This window comes from Phymastichus coffea, unplaced genomic scaffold, assembly GCF_024137745.1.
Source record: "Phymastichus coffea isolate CEN01 unplaced genomic scaffold, Cenicafe_Pcof_1.1 PCOF00094, whole genome shotgun sequence".
Classification (NCBI taxonomy): domain Eukaryota; kingdom Metazoa; phylum Arthropoda; class Insecta; order Hymenoptera; family Eulophidae; genus Phymastichus; species Phymastichus coffea.
Genome location: NW_026706905.1, coordinates 505,898 through 528,744, shown reverse-complemented (window position 1 = coordinate 528,744; position 22,847 = coordinate 505,898). Strand labels below are relative to the sequence as shown.

General features: G+C 55.0%; 2 protein-coding genes across 7 annotated transcripts; one reads left to right on the top strand and one right to left on the bottom strand.

Moving 5' to 3' along the window:
- The first annotated feature begins 682 nt into the window (after positions 1–682).
- LOC131669538 (protein-lysine N-methyltransferase EEF2KMT) lies at positions 683–2,464 on the top strand. Of its 2 annotated transcripts, none has more exons than XM_058944477.1 (6): positions 683–800; positions 1,109–1,218; positions 1,293–1,421; positions 1,483–1,674; positions 1,748–2,249; positions 2,330–2,464. In XM_058944477.1, exons 2-6 carry the CDS (start codon positions 1,144–1,146, stop codon positions 2,437–2,439), a joined length of 1,008 nt encoding a protein of 335 aa, XP_058800460.1. In that variant the 5' UTR covers positions 683–800; positions 1,109–1,143; the 3' UTR covers positions 2,440–2,464. The 2 variants fall into 2 exon arrangements, with proteins under 2 accessions (XP_058800460.1, XP_058800461.1); XM_058944478.1 differs by having other exon boundaries at positions 691–800; positions 1,131–1,218.
- Positions 2,445–20,871, bottom strand: LOC131669537 (MICAL-like protein 1). 5 transcript variants are annotated; one of them, XM_058944471.1, is made up of 8 exons: positions 20,345–20,871; positions 12,912–13,155; positions 12,077–12,255; positions 10,883–10,974; positions 4,024–5,433; positions 3,766–3,901; positions 2,895–3,236; positions 2,445–2,824 (listed from the first exon to the last, which is right to left on the bottom strand). In XM_058944471.1, exons 2-8 carry the CDS (start codon positions 13,061–13,063, stop codon positions 2,634–2,636), a joined length of 2,502 nt encoding a protein of 833 aa, XP_058800454.1. In that variant the 5' UTR covers positions 13,064–13,155; positions 20,345–20,871; the 3' UTR covers positions 2,445–2,633. The 5 variants fall into 5 exon arrangements, with proteins under 5 accessions (XP_058800454.1, XP_058800457.1, XP_058800458.1 ...); XM_058944474.1 differs by lacking the exons at positions 12,077–12,255; positions 12,912–13,155; positions 20,345–20,871 and adding an exon at positions 8,296–8,349 and having other exon boundaries at positions 10,883–10,967; XM_058944475.1 differs by lacking the exons at positions 10,883–10,974; positions 12,077–12,255; positions 12,912–13,155; positions 20,345–20,871 and adding exons at positions 8,296–8,349; positions 9,281–9,636.
- Positions 20,872–22,847: the final 1,976 nt, after the last annotated feature.

Here is a 22,847-nt window from a genome sequence, read left to right as displayed (position 1 = left end):
CTTTACGTCTATTTGTGCTGCAGTTACTTGCTTGGATCGAAACCACTCAATCAAACAACATTCTTGATAGTAATTGTGCACTTTCTTACTCCATGTAATAACAGTAATTGCAGGCCAGATACAGTTACAATTTTACTGTACCAGACAATATGACACCGTTATGTAGACAGCTCAGCTCTTTCCAATTCCAGCGAAGAACGTACAAAGTTCCGAAGTATTACAATCCAGCAACTTGCTTGACATGCAATTTTTGTTTTTGAGACTGCAACACTACATGCACAGCCGTATGCGAAATACTCCTTTTTGCAGCCAGATGCTTGACGGAAAAACACTAGACATTTAACTTGTTTTATTACAGAATTTGAGGAAGTTCAATATAGGCCTCCGTTACTTTCTGTTTTCCTGTTTATTTCCAGAGTGAATAAGATTGTCTACACATCAAGATAACAATGTTACTTGCTGCTGGCAGACGTCTTATTGGCAGCGGTGGGCCGAGTCATGTCATGAGCCGACCACTTGACCACTCGACAGAATGTCGGATTATGCGCAACTGCTTACTACACTACTTGCAGCAGTCACCTCACTATAGCTCATACTACGTAGATGGAATCATATGACGGTCAAAGTTTTTTATTTCGCCAACGCTATAGTTTTTTCAATTTGACAATAATTTTGTACAAGTTTTATTATAAAGTAACAGTATCTCGTCTTAAACAAAATATGTATTAATATAATTAAAAAAAAATTAAAGAAAGACTGTTTAATCTTATTCAAAATTTCAAAGAAATATTTACATCACGGTAAATATAATAATTAATACAATGTGAAAAATAAATAAATTAAAAATATATAGCTCTTCAATTATAACTTTTTAAAATATTCCGCACAAAACATGCTGATAAAAATTGAAATAAGTTAATAGGAACGGTCGGAATTTGCAGTTCTAACCTATCATATTTGGAATTGAGGTCGAACCTTTTTTTTATTTACTCACGCACGTTGTATAGCTTAGCGAAATAATTTTTATTTTTAATTTATGTTTAAATGTGTCAATATTATTTAACTTGAAATAAGTTTTAATTTCTTAAGACTCTATATTTATTTCAAGTAATGTATTCGTACCGTTGCAGTTAAAAAAGTATTATGAACGATTTCAGTATTGAACTTGTACAAAAGCAATTTCTATGTTGTACTCCTTTGCAAAAGTTCAAATGGCCTGTATGTTTATTACAATTAATATAGAATGAACCAGTTTGTAACATTAAATTTATTTTATAATTCTTTACTTTCAGAATTTTTCTAATATCGATGAAAATTTGCAAAAGCAAATTATTAAGGCAACAATAAACAACAATATAGTATTGAAGTATCCAATAAAACATTCTTATAGGAAAGCTTTCTTAAAATTATTTATTAACAAGGTATATGAAAGAAAGTTAATTTTTGAATGTATTTGATTATAATATTCAATACAAATTTTAGTTGGAAGAAAGTAAACAAGAGATAAACGATGACATTTATAATACCTATTGCAATACAACAGCTTGCTCAGATGAATATATGGCAATGCATTATCGACATTTTATTTTAAATAATCAAGTAACTAATATCATTAGTTTGAAAGAAAGTACTAACATCATATCTGAAGGTACTACTGGACTATGCATATGGAAGGTAAATATTTTGTTATTGTCACATGATTTTAAATTGTATTTGTATGAATGAAAAATTTTAATATTCATTGCAGGCAGCATTTAGTTTAGCCGAATGGTGTATTTTTAATAGACAAAGAATTTTTAATAAAAATGTTTTGGAACTTGGTTCAGGTGTTGGCCTCGCAGGTCTCAGCATTGTAAATAGTTGCAGTCCGAAAACATATTATTTTTCAGATTGCCATCCAACAGTTATACAAACTTTAAAAGAAAATGTATGCTTGAATCTTTTAGAAAACGAAAAGTATTTGTGGAAAGAGGTTTTATCTAATAACAGAATATCATATGAAAAAAAAGCATCAGAAGTGACAACAAAAGTAGAAATTCTAAACTTAAATTGGGAAGATATTGACTGTTTAGATTTGAAAAGCATGAAATTAGATGTAGTTATTGCTTCTGACATTTTGTATGACAGTAAAATGTTTGAACCTTTGGTGGTTGGTTTGAGAAAACTATTAACATCAACTGTTAAATATATAATTATAGCAGCAACAATTCGAAATGAAATTACTGTATCAGAATTTTTAAATAGACTGGGTATGTTGATTGCATGTTGCTTTTGTATAAAATAAAATAAATTCAATATACAACTTTTAAAATACGTTTTTATTTAACAGATAAAAATGGTCTAGCATTCAAAGAAGAAACAGCGTCGACGTCGCAAATATTTATACAGTCAGAAGACACACCCGTTAGGTTATTAAAAATCTTTAGGCAAAGTAAATAAATACATTATTTTAATTTGATAAAAGTATCAAACAACTTTTTTTTTATTTCTACTCAATGGTTTAAACCTTTCTTTAAATATCTGATCTTGCATAAAAAACATTTATAAAAGTATTAAGCACTGGCATAAAACATTATTTAATGTAGTTGGGGAAACGTACTTTGGATAAATTTGAAAGAAAAAAAAATACACTTTTAAAACCACTTTCTCAAGGTATGACGTTTATGTTTAGTTTCGGTTTCGTCCACATCTTTGTCAGCATCTTTTTTACTACTTTTCTTGGACTTTTTCTCCTTGATTTTTTCTTTGACTTTTCCCTTTTTTAATTTTAACGTGGAACGTCGAGATTCATCGGCCAAATTAAAATTTTCCGCTTTATTTCTGGCTGTAAAGCGTGAAAGAAATAATTATCCGATCGATATAACGCTTGTAACGATAGAGCAGCGCAAACTCACCAGCATATAGATCCATCTCTCTGTGTATACTACGATCTTCTTCAATTTCCCGCCGACGATCCATTTCAAGGCACTCAACGATTTCGTTTCGTTTTTCGACTATGTCCACTAACCTTTGGATCAAAGTCTCCTCCCTCTGCTTATCGAAGTCCGTTTTAGTGGCTTCCGGTTGCGTTATAAGACACCTGACTTGGTATTCAATGTCCGCGTGCTCTTCTTCTAGCCTCTGCTGTCGTCTGAGGAGCATCAGTTCCGCTTGTCTTCGGAAGAGTTCGTTCTTCTCGTTGACCAGAGCGAACAGCTCCAGTACGAGCTCCTCCACGTCTAGTGCCAAGCTTGCCTCTGCAACATGTCACACTCGGAATGAAGGGACGGCAAGGTGCGCGTGGCACCGTCAGTGCCCAAGCAGGCCCCAAAAATAGCACATGTAAGAGAGCACACAGTCTGCGTCCAAGCGGAACGAGGCTTTACAGTGTTGTCATTGAACGTTTGTCCGAGTGCGCGACTCGTACAAAGGAAACAGACTCCGAGGCTAAGTGCACGTAAAAATAAAGTTGATAAGACCCGAGAAAGACGCGAGTAATCGATATCGCTTAGATAGCGGCTGATAATCGAGCTTTCAAACAATGGCGAAGCGATCAGTCGACGACGAGGCAAAGAGAAGATGAGAAAAGATGAGAAACGGAGCCAGAGAGAGAGAGAGATGTGCTATTTGTGGGAGGAAGAAATAAAAGAGGACGCTAGTGACAAATCGAACAGTATTTATTATGCAACAACAACGACATCATATTCACAGCTACGAGGTGACTCGGTACACAGGCGGTTATAACTATCGACAGGGGCGAAAAACGCGTGATTGTGCAAAAATTACCTTCGCTAGCGGTACCCGACTCGCACTTATCCCTAATAATCTGCTCTAATCGCACGCCCTGCCGCTCCAAGCCCTGCTGTTGCATCTCGATCTGATCGAGCTCGAGTTTCACGTCTTTCATCGACATGACTTTGATCTGTGAGGGGCAAAAACAGCATGTAGAGTGGCGCCGCTGGCGGGCCGACGGGAGGGGTCGTAGGGGGTCGGTGAGGCTGGGGCTCAGAATAGCTTCTTCCTCAGCGAGAGCAGCAAACTCACTTTGCGCCTGAGGGGCGTGGGCCTCGGCGGCGCCGGGCCCTTTTTCCGCTTCCACTTGCCCTCGAGACTCTTGTCGAGCGGGCACTCGCCGCAGCCCAGGCTGCGCGTGTTGCGGTTCGCCTGGTCCTTGCTCAGCTTGTCCTTGTCGGCGGTCGGGGACGGCGGCGGGGACGGCGGCGGCGGAGCGGGCCTGCTCTTCCGCGTCCTGGGCGTCAGCCGCGGCGACGGGCTGCGCCGGGCGGGCGACTCGGCGGCGGGGGCGGCGAGGGCGGCGCCGTCGGGCGGCGCGGGCGCCGGCTTCTTCCGGCGCCAGGTGCCGCCGGGCGTGAGGGTCGAGCAGGAGCTGGCGATGGAGGCGTCGGACGAGTGCGCGCCGTCGGCGGCCGACTGGCCGAGCGCGCGCGGCCGGGGCACGGGCGGATCGGCCTCGCCGCCCGGCTCCTCGCCGTCGCTCCAGAAGGGGTTCAGGCAGATGCGCGGCGCCTCGAGCGTGCGCCGCCGGCTCCGGGTCCTGGCCGCGGGCCGCGGCGGCGTGGCGCCGCGGTCCCCCTCGTCCTCGTCGTCGCTGCCGAAGGGGTTGCCGGAGCGGGCGCCGGGGGGAGTCGGCGTGGGCGCGCCCCCGGCGCCGACGCCCTCGTCGTCTTCGGCGCCGCCGGCGAACGGGTTGAGCTCGTCCGGGTAGTCGGCGACGCCGTCGGCGGGGCCGCGCGCGGGCGGCGCGGGCCCCTCGTCCTCCACGCGCGGCCGCTGCCCGAGTGAGAGTCGGCGCCGTGGCGCGAGCAGCCGGGTTGCGGGGTCGGCGGTCACGAGCCCGAGGCTGCTGCTCCTGCGCAGGCCCGTCCGGCGCTCAGGGCCGGCCTCGGGCTGCGGCGCCGGTCGGTCGGCGCCGGTCAGTTGGTCTATGCGCTCGTTGATGAGCTCGAGCATCTGGTCCAAGTCGTCGGCGACGGGCGCGCCCTGGAGCCGCAGCCGCTCGAGGTCGCGGCGCTTGCTCTTCTCTTCGTCGCTGAGCGGCGCTTCGAGGAGCGCCGTCTCCGAGCAGGCCTCGGCCGGGGTCTGCTGCTGCTGCTGCTGCTGTTGCTGTTGCAGCTGCTGCTGCTGCTGCTGGGCGGCGTGCTCGCGTTGGCTGGTGAGCTGGGGAGCGGGGGTCGGGGGTAGCGGCGGCGGGTGGTCGAGCTCGGCGTGCTCGGCGAGCTCGAGGCCCGGCTCGTCCTCGGGGCAGGCCTCGCAGCAGTACTGGCCGTCCTCGGTCTCGTAGTAGTTGCCCGGCGTGAGCTGGTGCCGGCAGCGCGCGCACCGAAAGCAGCTGCGGTGATAAACGCTGCGCGACACCACCAGCTTCTCCGCCAGGAACACCGGCTCACCACAGCTTGCGCACCGCTCCCTGTGCATCCCCAAACGCGAGCTCACCTGTGGACACGTAAACGCGAGCTGTCATTGCGGCGTCGGCTTGCTCCGCTCGGCCGGACCGTTCGCGCCAATGAAAGCCCGAACGAAGATAAGACGCTCCGTTGCGCAATGCTGCCGCCGGCGCAGCCTCGAAAGTAAGCTCTGTGTGCAAGCGTCGTCGCGAACGCGCGACCCGACGGGCGCGATGCGCGAATCGGCAGCCTCGAGCGTTCGTGGCCAGCCGAGCAGGCTGGTTTCTTTGGGCGCGTACGCTCACTGTCCACAAATCGATCAGCCGAACGTCGCATTGTCGCGAACGAGAGACGGAACCGCTGACGGACGATTGTCGGACGGACGACGGCCGAGGCGTCGCGAGACAATTTAGCGCGCCAGTATATTTACGCGTGTTTCGCGAGCGGAGAGAGAGAGAGAGAGAGAGAGAGAGAGAGAGAGAGAGAGAGAGGTCGCGTCGCGAAGGCTCGACACATCGCTATTTGCGTCGTCCGCGGCACCTCCGACACAGTCCAAGCTGGACGAAACGCTGGCGCCAAGTGGCGTTCGGCCGGCAGCCGTCGGCAGAGCCGCGCGAAAGCGATAACTCGCGAGCAGACGGCACTGATAGTCGAGCGAGGCGACGCTCACCTCGGAGCCGCTGGCGCCGGCGACGGCCTCGGCGTCGAGGGCGCGCGGCTCGCGAAAGCTGGAGCCGCGCCCGGCGGCGAAGGCCTGGCGCTTGGCGCGCTCGATCCGCGGCCGCAGGGCCTCCTCGTCGATGTGCAGCACGGGCAGCATGGCGACGCGCTCGCTCGCACGCGGCCGATCGTCAGTAACTGGCGACGAGCGGCGTAGCGGCAGCTGATCGCCGCTCGGCAGCAGAAGGCGCTCCGAGCGCCTACGCCGAGCTACGACGGCCCGGCCGCGCCAACTGTGCCGAGATAAGAGCACGGCGAACGCCACTCGATATCGCTACTCGCCCGCGCGACCATTAGCACTCGATTGGCGTTAAGTAGTCTGTCTCTCCTCGGTCCGGCGGACCGTCGCCTCGGTCTGCCGCTGAATCGCCCGCGGCGCTAATTGGTACGCCGCGCCGAGTCGCTGACGCAGCGAGCTCCGTCGTCGCATTAGCAGTGCCGTGCGCGCCAAAGCGGCCGCGGCGTTTGAGAAAATTGCGACTCGACTGCCGCGCGCGACCGCGACCCGGCCGACACGGACCGATCGAGAGCGCGAGCCAAGCGACAAGCCGCGCTTCCGCGAGCGCCACTGGCTCTCGATCGCTCTCCCGGTTCGTCGAGTGTCCGGCGCGCTCGGGCTGCGTCTGGCGGAGCGCCGATCAACTCTATAAATAGCTGCGCGCGTCGGCCGCTCGGCCTCCCGATCCCGAAACCCACGCTCGCTCGCCGACGGCCGATCCGACGCGCGCGTCCGCGAGTCGAGTTACCGCGCCAGCGTCGCTGCCGGAGGGTCGAGCCCGCCGCGGACGCGCGCGGACGCGAGGACGGCTCCTCGTCGCCGCCGTCGACCTCGGCGGAACGCATCCGTTTGGCGTTCGGAGCTCCTCGCCGAGCGCCGAGGGCCGCGTGGAAACGCTGCCGCGCTCTCCAAGTGTCGCACGCGCAAATTGGAATTTCATCGGGGCGCTGTAAACGTGTCGCGCATTAACCCACTTTTTTTTCGCCTCGAGCTCCGCGCGCGTGCCATTTTCCCGCCGAGATGCCGTATCCCGCATTTCAAGTGTCGCCTTCGAAAGTTGGCCGCTCCGACGAGGCGCGACGGAGTCGTCGGTGAGTCGCGGCTAGGTCGAGCGTCCGCCGAACCGGGAACAGCGGAGAGCCAGGGAGAAGCGCTCGGGCACTTCGGAAGCGGAAGGGTAATCGACGGAAAAAGCAAAGCCTGCGTGCGTAGGTGTAAACACTGGAACGGTTCCAAGTCACGAGAAGTGGATCGGGGCGGCGCACGCGGCTGCAAAGTTGAAAAGAAGAACGAGCGGCCGAGCCAACAGGTGCCGGACGAGAGCTCCGGTCAGCCGACGGGCGCGGCGACGACGGCGACGAGCGTCGCGTACGAAGACGCGCGCCGCTGAGGCGGTTCAGCGACCGGCGAACCAGCTCGCGCGGCGTGCCGCAGCGATTGGCCGGCGCTCAAAGTTTGGCTAAGTGCACGCGCCCGACGAAAATAAACGGTGCATTCGCCGCGGCGGCCGCGGGCGTAGGTGCGGATCGATCGCCGGGTGCGCGCGCTACCAGTGAGTGACCTCAGCACAGCGCCAAATGCCAAACGTATAGGCGCTATTCGCGCGATCGATATCAGCGCTCTCTCTCTCTCTCTCTCGGCGGCGCTGCTTTGCATTCGCGTCGCCGTGCACCCGCTTGCGAAATTGGCGCGTCGCGGCCAGCCGCGTCCCCGGCGAGCAGCCCTCGCGGGCGCGCTCTCGGCGTCACCGCAGCCCGCCGCTGACACGACGCTCGTGCGATCGCGGCTTGGCGGGGCTAGCCCGCTGACCTACTGCCGCGACCTGCCTCGCAGGCGGCGATTTCGAGTCGACCGACCGCCCGGGCTGTCCGATCGACTGGAAGCTTCCAGGACGGACAAGAAGGCCGAGCATCGGCGCGTAGCTCCTCGATCATTAGCAAGTCAAAAGGAGAAGTTCGACGACGGCGAGTCTAGCGACGCGACCTTCGCCTCTGCCCGGCGCACGAGCGAGGCTCGCAAAGCGGACTGCGCAAAAACGAACGATACATACGACAGACATGCGTGCTGACAAGTGATGGCTGTGAGTGCGCGTTAGCGAATTAGAGAAGCGTTTCGTTGATACAGCGTACGTAAGAGCAAGTCACAGAGTCAGACAGTCAGAGAGAAAACAACAAAAACGGGAAAGCGATTTACCTTCTAGCAGAATATTTCAGGTTTATATTGCCCCATTAAGTCCAAGCTTTCCTCCTGGAGAACAAAAACAGAGAACAAAGTGTGTATGAGAAAAAACAACTATGCGCTATGCATTAACGAGGTGATAGATACAGACAGAGAGAGAGAGAGGGTGGGGGGGAGGGGCGGAGGTGGTGGATCTCGGGTCGAAAGTCGTGGGACGAGTTAGATACGCAGTGTGCAAGAGCGAGGGAGGAGTGCACGTGGCTTACGAAAGGCGACTCACGGGCTTTTATTACGTAAACTCTCGTTCGGTCAACAGAACAATCTGCTGGTGCTCTCAAACGAATGCAATTGCGCGCGGCGACAACGACGACGACTACTGACACGGTTAATAGTCAGCCGGCCTATCATATGCTGGCCGCTCATTAGGCGTTGCACGGGACGACCGGCGAGAGTGACACGAACGGCATCCACTGCTAGCATATCGATTGCTCGCCGGATCGATCGAGCGAATTCTACCCTCCGTCGTTTTGTCTGCGCGTGCATCGGGACTCGATCGCGTCGACCGTGCGCGTCGACTGATCCAATTTACAGGCCGTTGGTCGGAAGAGGCGCGCGCTTGCAGGGAGCTGCCGTGCCGACCGGCCGCGCGGCAACGAGGAGCGAGCGTCGAGCGGCACTCCGAGGATGGCGCGACTGCGCTAATTGTCGCCAGTCCACGGGAGAGCGGACGCGCGGACGAAACGGGCCTCGCCAATGCCAAAGTGTCTGTTGCGACGAAACTGGGCTGCTCGCCTCGAGGCTTCTCTCGACTCGATGGCGAAACACCTGCACGTCGGACTTTCGTAGCCAAGCCACACGGATGTGTGTGCGAGTGTGTATGTATGTTCGGCAGCGCACACAGCCCCCGGCCAACGTCGACTGGCGCTCTTTCAAGCCACTCTCTCTCTTTCTCTCTCTTCCTTTCCATTATTGATCTACCTAGCCTCACGTTTCTTCTTACTTTGTCCACCCTTTTCCTCCCTTCGCGCTTCTCCTAACCTCAAATATTTGTCCGCGCACGCAAAGCTTCGAGTGCCTCTATTGTTTTCTTGTCCTTCCCAAGCTCAAAGCTCCCGTCGAATCGACGCACGCCGACCGATTCGCAGTTGGGCAGCGCTTCTGACAGTGAAACAACCTGCGACGACGAGAATCGAGCTGCAAATGCCGCGCTAAAGCGAGCAGTCGCTCAAGCTGCCCGTTGACCGCTGATCGAGACGCTACTCTACGATACCGTGCAGAGGCTGGTCACTCGGCAGCACTGTAGTGCGTTGTTCGGCCAAGCGACGAGATTGGCCGTACAAGGACGCGCGAGAGTACGCAATTGCCACTGAAGCAAGACTGCGAGTGTACAGTCTGATCGGACACGGTCAGAGAACGGCGCGCGTCGATCTGCAAAAGTCGACGAGCGCCAAATCGATTTTGAGCGATGGCTCGAGCCATCGATTGCCGCGATGAAAACAACGTTAAGGTGGACCTTCTCGGGCGCGGAAGCTTCGTGTGATTCAATTGAAATCGATCGATGGAAGACTGTCGGCGTAGCGCGTTCGAAAAGAGCGCGCGCGAGGATATAAAGAAGCTCGGTGGAGATGGTATCTGGCTACGATCGCGCAATAAGCTAGTGCCGAGAGGATTGAGCGACATGCGAAGGACGATGATGGCAACCGCCGGCGGTGCACGGCCTCCAAATTGTCTAATTTCTCGCTAGTTTCATTCTAGCCTCTCTCTCTCTCTCTCTCTCTCTACGCGTCCTCGGTTGCTCCGTCGTCGGAACGTACCATTGGTATTCCCTTGACGAACGAGAGCGAATCTCGATCAGGGACACCGAGGCGAAAAGCCATTCCTCGCGGCGGCGCACGAGGAGTGACGAAACGACGAGGCGCGCAGCGAAAAGAAGTAGGGCGCAAGGAAAGGAAACGGACGAGGACAAAGCTGGGCAAAGCTGGAGACGGAGATCTGGTCGGCCGGCACGCTCGGAGAGAAGCACAGTCGCGCGAGCAGGGCGCAGCGTATCGGCTTACCGGTCAGACCAGCCTGCGCCATTAGGCTGCGGCCGATTCCCCGCTAGATATCCGTCGGCAGGCTTGTCAATTAGCCGCCAACGGATTTGCTTGTCGCGGGCGCTCGGCCAATCGCCTTGCTATGTCGCTGCGCGCACGCGCCAGCTGCCATTGTATCGTGTCATTGTTCGTCGCCCATCGACTCGGCTGCAAACTTTCCAATAATATCGCGTGTCGACGCCGATATAATGTATTTTTAATTTGCATACCGCTCGCGGGACAAATGGGGCGCAACGTCGCGCTTGCGATGACAAATGAATGAGAGAAGAAGCGGGCGTTGTACGTATATACACAGCCAAGCAAGAAGAGCGCTCGACGACTAGGTCGGAGGTGGATCAAGCCAAGGGGATCAACAGCGAGGCAGAGAAGGCGGGTGGGGGAGAAACGATCAAAAGCAGCGGCAGGAGGATGCTCTGCGTGGACTGGAGTCGGAGCGGGCCGAGAATATTTGGCAAGGATAATTGGCGAGTGGAACGGACGAGACGCACAGGGCGGTAAAGCCTTACCTTGGACTGCGGGGACTCGGGCACCGATCCCATCCTCTCGCTCGAGCTCTCGGACGAGGTCCTGTTGAGCGCCAGTCTGCTGGGCGACGAGCCTGCTGCGTAACGCAAACGACAGAGCCTCGTTAATCGTCCGCTGGATTGCGAATTGCTCCGCTCGACTCGAGCCCAAAGCGAGTAGCGCCGTGCCGCGATCGTTTCGCGCGACAATCACCCGCATAAATTCGCTTTCCATTAGCCTGAGAATGACTTGATCGGCCTACTCGTCTACCAAGTTTACCCTCCGATTGCCGCGCGCGGGCTCTCTCTCTCTCTTCCTTGCCAATTACGAAACGCGTAATATTTGACAGCGATAACGTAAGCTTGCGCAACGAAATATCCAGGCATCGAGCGGCGTTGAATGGAAGCTCGCGTTGGCGCGGCGAGCGAAATTCAGTCGTAACGGTGCAGCCGGTCGCCGCTTGCCTTTTCACGGGATTGCCAAGCGAAGCCTGTAATTATTATTGGAGAGCGCGCGCGGCGAAAGAAGGTCGCGCGATTCTTCGAGCAATTAGCGGGAACGAGCGGCGAGCGGAAAGCGACGCTTTGATTTAGGCGAGATCAGGGAGAATAAATAAGCAGGCGCGAAAGGAAAGCTCGCGCGAGACGAAACAAAAAGTGGGAATCTAGTTCAGGCTGCGTAGATCGATCGCCGAGTACTGCCGCGAGGATCGCGCTCGCGTCAAAGGGGCGCAACGCTGGCGCCCATTAACGCGCCGGGGCAAGGGAAAAAAGCAGCGCCGGTTGTAATTGCTCTCTCGCTCGCGGGCAGAGAGAGAGAGAGAGAGAGAGAGCACATGCAGAAATGGAGCTGACGTTGCGTATCTGTGTCAGTAGGATCAAATCCGATCGAGCTGTCGCTAATTGCGCGGTGCCGCGGGTCTTTCTCCGCTGGCTGCGGTCGTCTTCGGGCTACCCCGCGCGGCAATCAGCCCTGCGGAGCCGAATGGGATCGCACGAGCGCGGAGAGAGAGAAGCGAGGCGCGCCGGCACGCGCGAGCGCCCCGGGGCAGAATTCACGCCCGAGAGAAAGCAGCGAAACCGCGAATAGTACCGACGCCGCCGCGCGGCCTATTTATCGACCGATCGACCGATCCTCGCGCGTCGATCGGGCTCGCGCAGACGAGGCGACACGGCGGGCGAGTCGCGAGTACTGACCACCGAACACTTGGTAGAACTGCGACAGGTAGGTGAGGATGGAGAGCCGGTCGGGCACGGCGCACGAGGCCATGTCCTCGGCGTCCAGCAGCGCCGGGATGCCCAGCTGCTGCTCGGCCGTCCTGAAGGCCAGCTCGTTGTTCCCGTACACGTCGTCCTTGTTCAGGCTGCTGAAGTCACTGCAACAACGACGACAACGAGCAGAGTAGTTCGCGATATCGAGAGCAGATCGACGGCCCGTCCGCGGCGCGCCGAGCGCCGTTAGACGAGTCGTGGCGAGCGCGCGAGAGCTCGTGGGCGGGCTACCTCCGGCGTGGCCGGCGCGGGCTCTCTCCTCGCTGCGCGATGATTGCTGTACTTTGAGAGCCGGAGAGGTCCGGGCGGAAAGCGCGCGCGCGACGCTCCCATTGCTACGAGCGCGATCCCTCATTACTCTGACCGCCACCTAGAGTTTTTGCCTGTGCCGGGCCGGGAGGGAGCAACTTTCTCCCGCACGCGCCAATTATCGTTTTCACTCGCGCGATGGGATTAGACCTCGCGTCGATCATTTTTCTCGTTTTTTTGCTTGTCGACGCCGCCGCCGCCGCTTTTCCAAAGTAATTACCGACTCTCGGGAGAGAGAGAGACCGCTACTTACATCTTGTCGCGGAGCCGCGGCACTAGCTTTCCAAGCATTCGTCGACGCGAGAGCGTTCGGCCGCCGGACGAACTTATCCCGCGCTCCGCGATAAGAACGCGCGTCGCTGTCGGTCACTGTCAGCGCGAACCGGCGGCGGCGTGCTCGCGTGGAGCAGACGCCGAGTCGGCGGCGCGCGAACGGCGAAGGCATGCTCACATGAGGTCCGGCCGGAAGTGGTGAATCATGGCGCAAAAGGCAAGGCCGTCCCGCCAGGAGGTGGTCATGTTTTGCACGTTGACGCCCGGATAGCCGTCGGTTATCCTCCTGCACCACAGCTCCAGTGCCTTCGTGCCGCGACGCTCGCCCATTGTCGCCGTTTAATCCTTCTCTGCGACGCTCGTCAGACCTCGTTCGCTCTGCGTCTGCCTCCCTCGCTGCGAGCCTCTTTATCTGCTTTACGCTGCAATCAAATAAACCAGACGTCAGCTGCCGCTTGGCTGGATTTAGGGAGCCGCTTTGCTCGATTACGACTGCGAACGTGTCAACTACGCGCGTTCCGCTAACTATTTTTCAGCAATGGGTGTGCTCTCTCTCTCTCTCTCTCTCTCTCTCTCTCTCTCTCCTTGCATTTTCATTATTTTCATCGTAAACGCCCGCACTAAGCTCCGCGAACGTACGAAACGAATAAACGACGAACGAAGGAAGACCCTTCCCCATCTAGTTTCCGAGAGCCAAGTGAATATCGAACCAGATTACACGACGAACGGTTGACTAGCAGAGTGGATTTATTCCCTACAGTCTTCGAGGCAAATTAAAATTCTGGCCCTATTTCAAGGGTGAAAACACGCTGTGTCTCGTAGTCAATGTTGATTGCACGTTTTCATTGGAATACGACGAATGCTCGAGACGAACAGCCCGGGAGTCGGCCTCTGACGAAGAAAAACAAGTTTGGAGGGAAAAATATGTAGCTCCTCGGAACGAGAGACGAATCAAAAACAAAGTAATCGGCTCGGCAAAATCAGCATAATAACGTGGTTATTAACGACTGCTGATCGATTACACAAAACACCGGCCCGGAAGACAGTCGACAAAGTCGTAAATGAAACTGGGCAAAATATGGTTGGTTCGAGGCAACAACAACATCGACAGTGGCGGTATCAAAGCGGAATAAAAAAAACATTGGGCTGGAGAGCGAGAGAGAGGGCGAGAGGCGCAAGGACGCGCCGCGACGAGATTCGGAGGATTACGGCGAAGGCCGGCACTCGTTAGCGGTACACGCCGGTAATAATCGACGGACCGATGGATCGGCGAGCATCGTAACGGGAGTCAAGCCAGTCGAGCCTAACAGCACTGCCACGAGCGCGAGTCGCTCCTGGATCGTCCCATTCCAGATTTCCACGCGGACCGCCAGCGTCCTGTCCTTGGCTCTCGCCTCGACTTTCGACGGCCGTCCACGACAAAAACCCACCGTTACTCGTCGCCCCGGCGCGAAGGAGCTGCAGTCGGAAAAGGATAGCACGGCTAATCGACGTCGGAAATAGCCTCGGCAAATCCGTTTTGGCCGATCGCAGCGCGGCTAATCGGCTCGTAATCGCCGGCTGCGACGCCGAGCGGAAAGAAGACGGAATTGATGAACGCCTTGAACCTACAAACGAGCGGCCGCCAATCCGCGCGGTCTCGCTTCACTCCGACGGACGACTATAATCCTATCGATCTTTTTTTCTTTTTTTTCACTATTTCGCGGCTTTCGATCGACTTCCTCCGGATTCGCGTCCGGCGCCGCCTCTGCTTTTACCTGCCGATCCCGGGCAGATTTGCGCGTCGATCGAACGGACTGGGGTACACATCGAGAGATAATTAGCCGCGGCGAGCACCTGTTAGCCGCACAATGGGCGCGCTCGCGATTCACCGCGCGTTAACGAGCTCGAGCGAACGTTCACCCCGACCGCCACTCGCGAATATTCCGATGGGAAGAGCGCGGCGACGAGTAACGCCAGTCCGCGGTGGCACTAGTCGCTCTCGAGCGACGGAGGCGCGCAGCCACGGGGAACGAGCGATGAGGCAATCTCGAAGTAGCGAACAATAAAACCGCTCTCGCGCGATCCACCTGTCTTTCTCTCTTTCTTTCTCTCGGCCTCGGCTTGGATCATCGAAAGTGGCTGGAAGTCGGTTAGAAGGCGCAACGGAGGTCGTCGACCGCGGCGCTATCGGACGAGGCGTTCTCGCTCGCGAGAGCTCGACGACGAGCCGCGCGTCGCCGTCCGTGGCGGCTTATCGCCGCGGAGGCCAGTCCCGACGGGCAGGCAATTGCAGCGCGGCGCTCCGCGCTCGCGGACGCGGATAGCGGGAGCCGGGGCCGATAGCGATAGCGCGAGCCGCTTCCCTGTCCAATTAACCTTTCGGGCGCGTCCGCGCGTGGCCGGCGAGAGTTCGTCGGCGAAAGTTGCCCACGAGCCGGCCACTTGGACCGGAGAGCTGCTGCTGCTGCTGCTGCTCGGCCTTGCCGTCGATCTTTTCCGATGTCGGAGCGTCACGCCGACGAGCAGCAGTCCGTCAACTGCGTTTTACCGCGACTCGTTCGCCTGCCTCCGATGACCCAGATGAGATGTCAACTGCCGGCAGCCTCGCCACTGGCCAAATTGGGAATGAAACTGGAAGCTAATCTTGCTAACGACAAAAGTTACGGCGCCGACGAGCTCGTCCGGTCCCGGGAAGAGAGGCCGTTGCCCCGGCAGTTGGAAAGCAGTCGGCGCTCGCACCGGCGCGCTCTCTTCGCGCCGACGCGAGCGAAGTGGCGCGGGCTTTCGGAGAAGCCGCCGCCTGCTGGGCTTTGTCCTCTGCCGAGCGCGGAGACAAAGGCCGCGCGGCGCTCCTGTCGAAATCTCGTTCGAGTCGACCGACACCGTCGCGGCCAGTGCACTCACGGGGAGGAGAATCGGCGCGACTCGCCAAAGGGGAGAAAGAGAGTTTCCGCTCGCCGACGGGCAGACGGCCGGAGAAAGCACTTTCGCTGCTCCGACGCTCCGACGCTCCGACGCTTCGCGCTTCGGCGAGCGATAAGCGGCCCAGACGAGGCGACGACAGGCGGAGAAAGCCGCCGGAAGAGGAGCCGCGCTTGCCTACGTAACGTCGCGTTCTCTCGCCGATCGTTACGTGCCTCGCGCGCACCTGCAACACCTACAGTGGCGAGAGAGAGAGAGAGAGAGCCTATTCCCGAGTGGTCCGCGCGCAGGGCAGCCAGAAAAGGCCTCGACGCACGAGCGCGCCGTCCTCCTCTCGGTTCGCGTTTTCGTCCGCGGCCAATTTCACGCGTGTCTTTACCGATCTTGCCGAGAGCGAGCGAAAGGGCGCGCGCGTGCGTCGACCAGGCATTATTATTGCGACAGAGCGCGCGCCTATTACGCGCGCTCTCTCCCTCGCTCGCGAGATCGCGCAACGGCGCGGCGCTTGCGTAAGCGCGAGCTCGAGCCGCCAGATCGATCGGCTCGATAGCAGCAGCTGTGCCGCCGTGCGCGCGGCTCGCTCCGCGGAACTCGCGAATGTGCCCCGGCCGCACGCGTGACGTTGGCCCGGAGGCGGCTCGAGCGCGTAAGACGTCGGCCGTCCGCTAGCCGAGAAGTAGCGCCGGAGCAGGTTTTCGACACCGCGTGCGTTGTCAGCGGCAGCATTTCTCGCTCGCCCTCTCTTTCGATCGGTGCGCAACGCGCGTTAGGGGACTTACTTGCGAAATAAGGGCTGTCGACCTTCGGATCTAATCGAGGCGCACTCGCGCTGCGCGAGAAATGATAATGCGCCGAGGACTAGACGCGAGTAATCCGGTCGGCGCGCGGCTCGAGTTCAGCGTCCCTGCCGCCGAGAGAGTATACGCGTGTGCATCGCCGGAGGGCTTAAGCGCAGTTTAGTGTCGCGCGGATTTTTCGAACGGCCGCAGCATAGCCGCGCGTTCACGGCGGACTAACGGCAAAACGAACGCGCGCAATTGATATTTGAGAAGAGAGAGAGAGAGAGAGAGGAAGGGAGAGCGTGCGAGCGCAGCAGCGAGAGTCGAGGCGAGAGACGATAACGCAGCGATAACTATCTTCGCAGACGCTCACTCGTTAAAACTATCACGGGCTCTCTCTTCCTGTGCCGCTGGCTGCCACTGTATTTTTTTCACACGCGCGCCTCGGATAACAATGGCGAGATCGGCAGCGACGCTCCAGTGGCCGCGAGCACGCCTAATTTGCACGAGCGGTCGATAGTCCTTGGCTGATCGGCGAAACCTCGAGCGCGAGAGGGCGACCCGTTCGTTATCGCGCGCGCGCAGGAAGCCGTCGAAGGCCTCGGTGGGCTTGTCGCGCGTCTCTGGCCGAGCGTGGCTCCGCCGCCCCAAGCTCGTCCGGCTCGAACCCTCTCGCTTTCCGAGTTGCGTAAGCCGCGATGAATCATTCGTCGCTTCCGCCCGAGACTCGCGGTCATTGTTTTTTCGACGTCTGGACGAAACGCGGCTGCGATCGCGCGGGCAACGAATCAGAAAATGAGCAGAATAAAAGGCAAAGAGAGAGAGAGAGAGCAATTCGATGGACGAGCACAGTGGAACAGTTAGGCGTTGTCGTGTATAAAGCGGCTGTCGCGCTCTGCTCGCGGAAGAACGACGACAGCATAGAGAATTGGCTGGGTTTTTTCTCGTGGTCTTTGTTTTTTTGTCGGGACTCGTTCCGCGCGTGCCACTTCTCACACAGCCGACCGCAGCACTGCTTTTTCCTTTCGCATCTTCGTCAATGTCCGGCTCCGCTCGCTTCGATTCTTCGCCAGCTGGAGCGTCGGATAATCAAATGTCCCCGTGGCTCGGCGCGAGCGGATCGATCTACGTGCCGCCTCATCAGCTTCGTTTCAAGATTGCATTAATCATCCGTCAGGTATAAATCGCGGCGAGGCCATTAGGTGCACCTGTATTATTCGAATCTCGCCGTTAGCGCGCGATATTCCGATTTGTTTATTCGCGTGTCTTTGCCAGATGTGCATTCGTTCGGCTTTATCCGTTCATCGACATAACGTGACTTATCAATGAAAATCGATTGACACAGCTGTGATAACGGGAGGTGTTACATTGCTTCTGCTGGGACAGCGTATTATTTACCTTTCAGGCATTACATTTTCAATGGCAAGAAAAAGTCTATTTTATACGGGATTTAAAGATCTACCTTGAGCAGCTTTAACGACGCATAAAATATACTCGTAGAGGAAAAATATGAAGACATTTTCGAAGGTTAACCATAACTTTTGCCGTCAGCTGAAAAACTTTTATTTGAGGCGAACGACGACGTTGCCTTACAACGTAATTTGTCTTTGTAGTAAAAAAATGTCCGTGAACAGGGTCGGCACACGGTTAGAGCGTTAGATAATGGGCGAGAAGGCGCTGATAAATCAGGTGAAAAGGGCAGGCAGCGGGTAGAAAAAGAGGGCGAGCGAACGAGAGATACAGAAGGGATAAGCGAGCAGGCTGGAGGAAAACCGGAAAGCAGAGGCAGGCGTATCGATGGGAGCGCGATGAATAAACTGGGAGGTTGGTCGCGCGGGTTTGGTCGCGGCCGTGGCCCATCCATGCGTGCAGCTTAGAAGCGGAGGTCTGGCCGCTCAAACCGGTTCCCTTCTCTCTCTCGGCTCTCTCTTTCGCGGCGGCAGCGCCGGCGATATTACACGCAGCCGCCGCGAGCTGCACGAACACACACACACCGGCAACCATATCCAGAGCAAATTAGAGCCACGCGAGCGGCAACACGCAAATTCGAGCCTTCTCCCGCTTTCGACGGCAAGAAAATAAAGAGCAAAGGAAGGAAAGCTTGTCGGGCTCCCGCGGGCCCCGGCTTACGTGTGCGTGTGTAATACACACGTCCGAGAAGCGAGGGAGAGAACGACAAAGAGAAGAGAGCAGAAAAAGAAAAAAAAAACGGAGGCCCTTTGACTCGCCGAAACCGATCGGCCGAGTTTCCCATCTGTGTAGCAGGGGCTCGCGCGGCTTCAACGCTTTGTTTCTCGCCCATCTTATCACAGCTCTCTCGCCCTCTCTTTCTTCGACCCGTTCTATTTTCGCCTCTCCGCTGCTATATACGCCGCTCTGTTATTATACACACTCGGCGGCTCCTCTCTCGCCAAATTTCATAACGCAGCTACTCTGCATGGCGCCACATCGCACCGGCACTCTGTTATTTCCTCTCGTCTCGTCTCCTCCGCTCTCCTCCGCTCTCCTCCGCTCTCCTCCTCGCAAAAACGAAAGACGAAAAAATCCCTCTCGTCGAATCGTGTTATTACGCTCCTAATCGCCGTGGATAATTTGCTCTCGGCCTTTTTTCACTTTGATCAATAAAAACTCACGAAAATATCCTGCTGCTAGCCTACCGGAGTATTATTTGACTTTTATGAGAGAGAGAGAGAGAGAGGAGCGAGCAATTTTATCGTTAGTGCTCGAATACATTTGAATAAAATTAAAGGCCATGTGTATAAAAGTGTCGTGTAGACAAAAACGAGTTTGTACAAAGAAGAAAAGGCAGGGTTTATTTCGAGGCTATTACTCGCCGCGAACACGCGAGTACGCGGATGTCGTACAAATTATCCGGCCAAATCGGGAACGCGCGCAAATAAATTGTCATCCAAGGATTCACGCGAATCACGAGCGAGGTTGACCTTCGCCTCGAGACCCCCGTCGGACCTCGCAATTACCGTACGTTGACGCGCGTGCAAAGCCCATCCCGAAGTGTCTCGGTATAGGCATGACCAGAGCAGAGGTCCTTCCTTTGTATCGGCCGAGCAGCGCTGAGTCAGATTATGTATTAGCGAGACAAGTTGAGGAAACGGTGGATAGGTGCAATGAACGGCGAACAACTGGCTGTAGAGGGAGGCCAAATCATATACTCGGAAAGACAATCCACGAAAGCAAATAAACGCTCGCTGCTGCGAAAAATGAAACTGCTATCGAGCTCCTCGCCGTGGCTTCTATAAACATAACGGCTGCGAGGCGTTGTGGCGTTGTTGCCGAGTCGCCACGGCCACTCAATCTCTAACTCGCGACAATTGCCATTGTCGCTCGCTTGCTCGATTGCCGTTCCATCGGTTCGCGCGTGCGCGCGCGCAATCAAAGTCGTTCGAAATTTTTCCAGCCGAACGTCTCGCTGTATGATTAGCTATAAATACGTCATTGCGAGAGCGATAATGTTTGCGCTGTCGGGCGGCGGTGGCGGCGACGCCGCGGCCGCAGCCGTCGTAGCCGATAAGACCACACGCAATTGACACTTGCCCCATTGGATTATCAGACACTCCGAGCGACTATACTTGCAATGCCTGCAAAGCAGCGAGAACAAAATGAACGGCAGAAGCCGAGAGAAAAGTGCACTTCGGAAAGGGTCTCGAAAAGAGCGCGCGTACACGAGTGTCGGTAGCAAACGAGTGAACAATGTAAACAACGACAACATGCAACGCGGCGAAAAAAATAAAAATACGAAGGTTATGAGTGCGGGCGCCGCTGCACGCGACTTGTGTCTCCTCTGCAAAGCTTGGCTGTATCGGAGTGTGCAACGAGCGCCAGACCGAGGGGAATAGAGCTTCTATGTGAGTGTGTATGGTGTATACGTGTAGTGCGCACTGGCATGAAGCTGTGCATGTGGATCCGTTACCTTACGTCACTCGCATGACCGCTAAGCCGTTACAGTCTCCTCGCTCTTGGGCGACGCTCTCGCTCTCTGTAATTGTTGCTGTGTGTTGCGTCCTCTCCTCTTCTCCTCAGTCTTGACGTTTCCTCGAGCACATAACCTCAACAATCCTGCCAAGATGCCAGGAGGCCGGCTTTCGACTACCAAGTGCGAGCACAACAGAAGCGTTGGACTCGCCTCGCGGCTCACACTCTACTATTTGCGTGCAACGTTTAAATGTCCGAGAGGGCAGTAAGCACGGCACAATGGCCAGTAGCAGCTCGCTCATTAATAATAAATAAACAAAGTGGGTGAACAGGTGGGGATTTCGAAATAAATCGGCGCTGGAGAAGCGCGTGCGCGGAACCGCGTCGTCGGGATCACTGACACTGCGCGACCGACCGACCGAACGAACGAACGAACGAACGAACGACGGCAGACAGAGAGAGAGAGAGAGAGAGAGAGAGAGAGAGCGAGAGTGATTTATATATATATATATATATATGTATATATATAAGGAGTAGGTATACAGTAGCTGTAGGCTAGCAGCTAGCGCACACGTACATACACAGGGACTTGGAAGTTCTAGGCTGCTGGCTTAAGTCAATCGGCGTGCACTGGCGCGTTCGCGGTGTCAGAGTACGCGTGTAGATGCGTGCGTGTGCTGTAGCGGCCAGTTGGACACGGAACGCGTGCTACCCTGCGACTGAGACGCCACGAGACGGGCCGCTATGTTTTACTCCTCCTCTCTTGCTCGCGAGCAAGGCACTTGGAACTACCGCCGCTCCAACCGATCGCTATCCCCGCTCTCTCCCTCTCTCTCGCACACGCCATTGCCCCTCTCACTTTTATTGTTTTTCTCTTTCTGCCGCGGCTTCTCTCTCTCTCTCTCTCTCTCTCTCGTTCGCTCGTTCGCTCGCTCTCTCCGATGGTGCGCTCGGGCCCCTCTTTCGCGCGCGCAATACCGCCCGCGGGCCCCACCCGAGCGAGCACAGCGGAGAGCCGACACAGAGCGAGGAGCAGTCGGAGACCGGCGGACCCCTGCCCACTAAAATCTCTCTGTCTAACGTGCTCTGCCGTAGTCTCCCTTTTTTACCTGCGCTCTCGCTTCTCCTGCAGCCGCGTCGCTGCTTCTTTTTTCTTTCCTTGTTCCTCCGCTTGGCTTCGCGTTCGAGCCTGGCAACGACGAGCCGCGAGCGGCCACTCTCACGCGCGTTACAACCTGTGTACAACTAGCGCTCTTTTTTTTCTCTCTCTCTCTCTCTCTCTCTCTCCTGCTCGCTTCTCGCTCGCAACGAACAACGCGCTGCTCCGCGCTGCGTCTCTCCCTGTAGCTACCCGCACTTTTGTATCCATTGTCTAAATTCTCCTTCCTCTTCGTAGCGATTTCCTACGCTTTTTCATCCCTGTCGGCTACGGCTTTCCGCCTCGCGCCTACTCCACTTTTTCCTGTTCCAACTCGATTGTCGTGTCTGTCACTTCAATCATGATTTTCGATCTCGTTCATTTATTTTCTACATGGATAGGCAGACGTTCTCTTCGCCAAATTTATTGTCATTGGGTCTAGTAGAGATTAAATTGCAATCGCGATGTGACACTCGAGTGGTCAATTACTAGTTGTAATTGACGATAAAACGAAAATGATCGATTTCGAGAGTTTTACTTGTCGCAAGTGGAGAAAATCTTTATAGTTTGCAACTGATTAGACGCGGCCTTATCTTTCTGAAAAGAGCAAAGCCACGAGAGCTCGTACTTGGATTTCTTATTTCTTGCGGCATTGAGTGATTCCGCACTTTTTTCTTATTTCTTTTTTTAACGAAGACAAGTATTTATAGAAAGTTGAAACGTTCCTACGCTATCAGATCGAAATATCACGCAAAAGCGTTTATCGAACGACTAGAGAATGAGAGCGTAGGGAAAAATGATGTGTTAACTGCATCGACAGAAGCTAGGCTGAGTTTGAAGGCAACGAAGCTAGAGATGAGTAAGAGAAATATTCGGAATGTTCGGGTCGGTGATAATTCTCGCTGGTGTAGAGACAAGTGTGCCGAGCAAAACTATGAAAAATCTCTCGCTCGGTCGTGTATACGATGCCAGCTCGGATTAATTATCATCGTGAAAGTAGGTGTGAGGTGTAATGGGGCAGAGACAGGCGCGTGTATCGCGCATAATGGGACAGGAGATATGCGGAGACCCAGCGAGATAGGCAGGAAGTGGCAGTGGCGGAATGGTGGTGCGCGTTGGCAGGTAGGTATGCGCGAGTCGAGGCCATGACGAGCGCAGTCGGCTGTACAGGTGAGGAACGGGACAGTGTACACGTAGGCGCGCGAGTAGCGTCCGTATGCTCTCTCTCTCTCTTTGCGCAAATGGTTCAACGACTATACGCTGCAGTAATCGAGCGCCTGAGCATTACTCGGAGCGTTTGACGAGAGCTCGGGCGCGCTGTTTGGCCTTTGCTTTCTACTCGGGCGTGCACATGCGCCGTGCT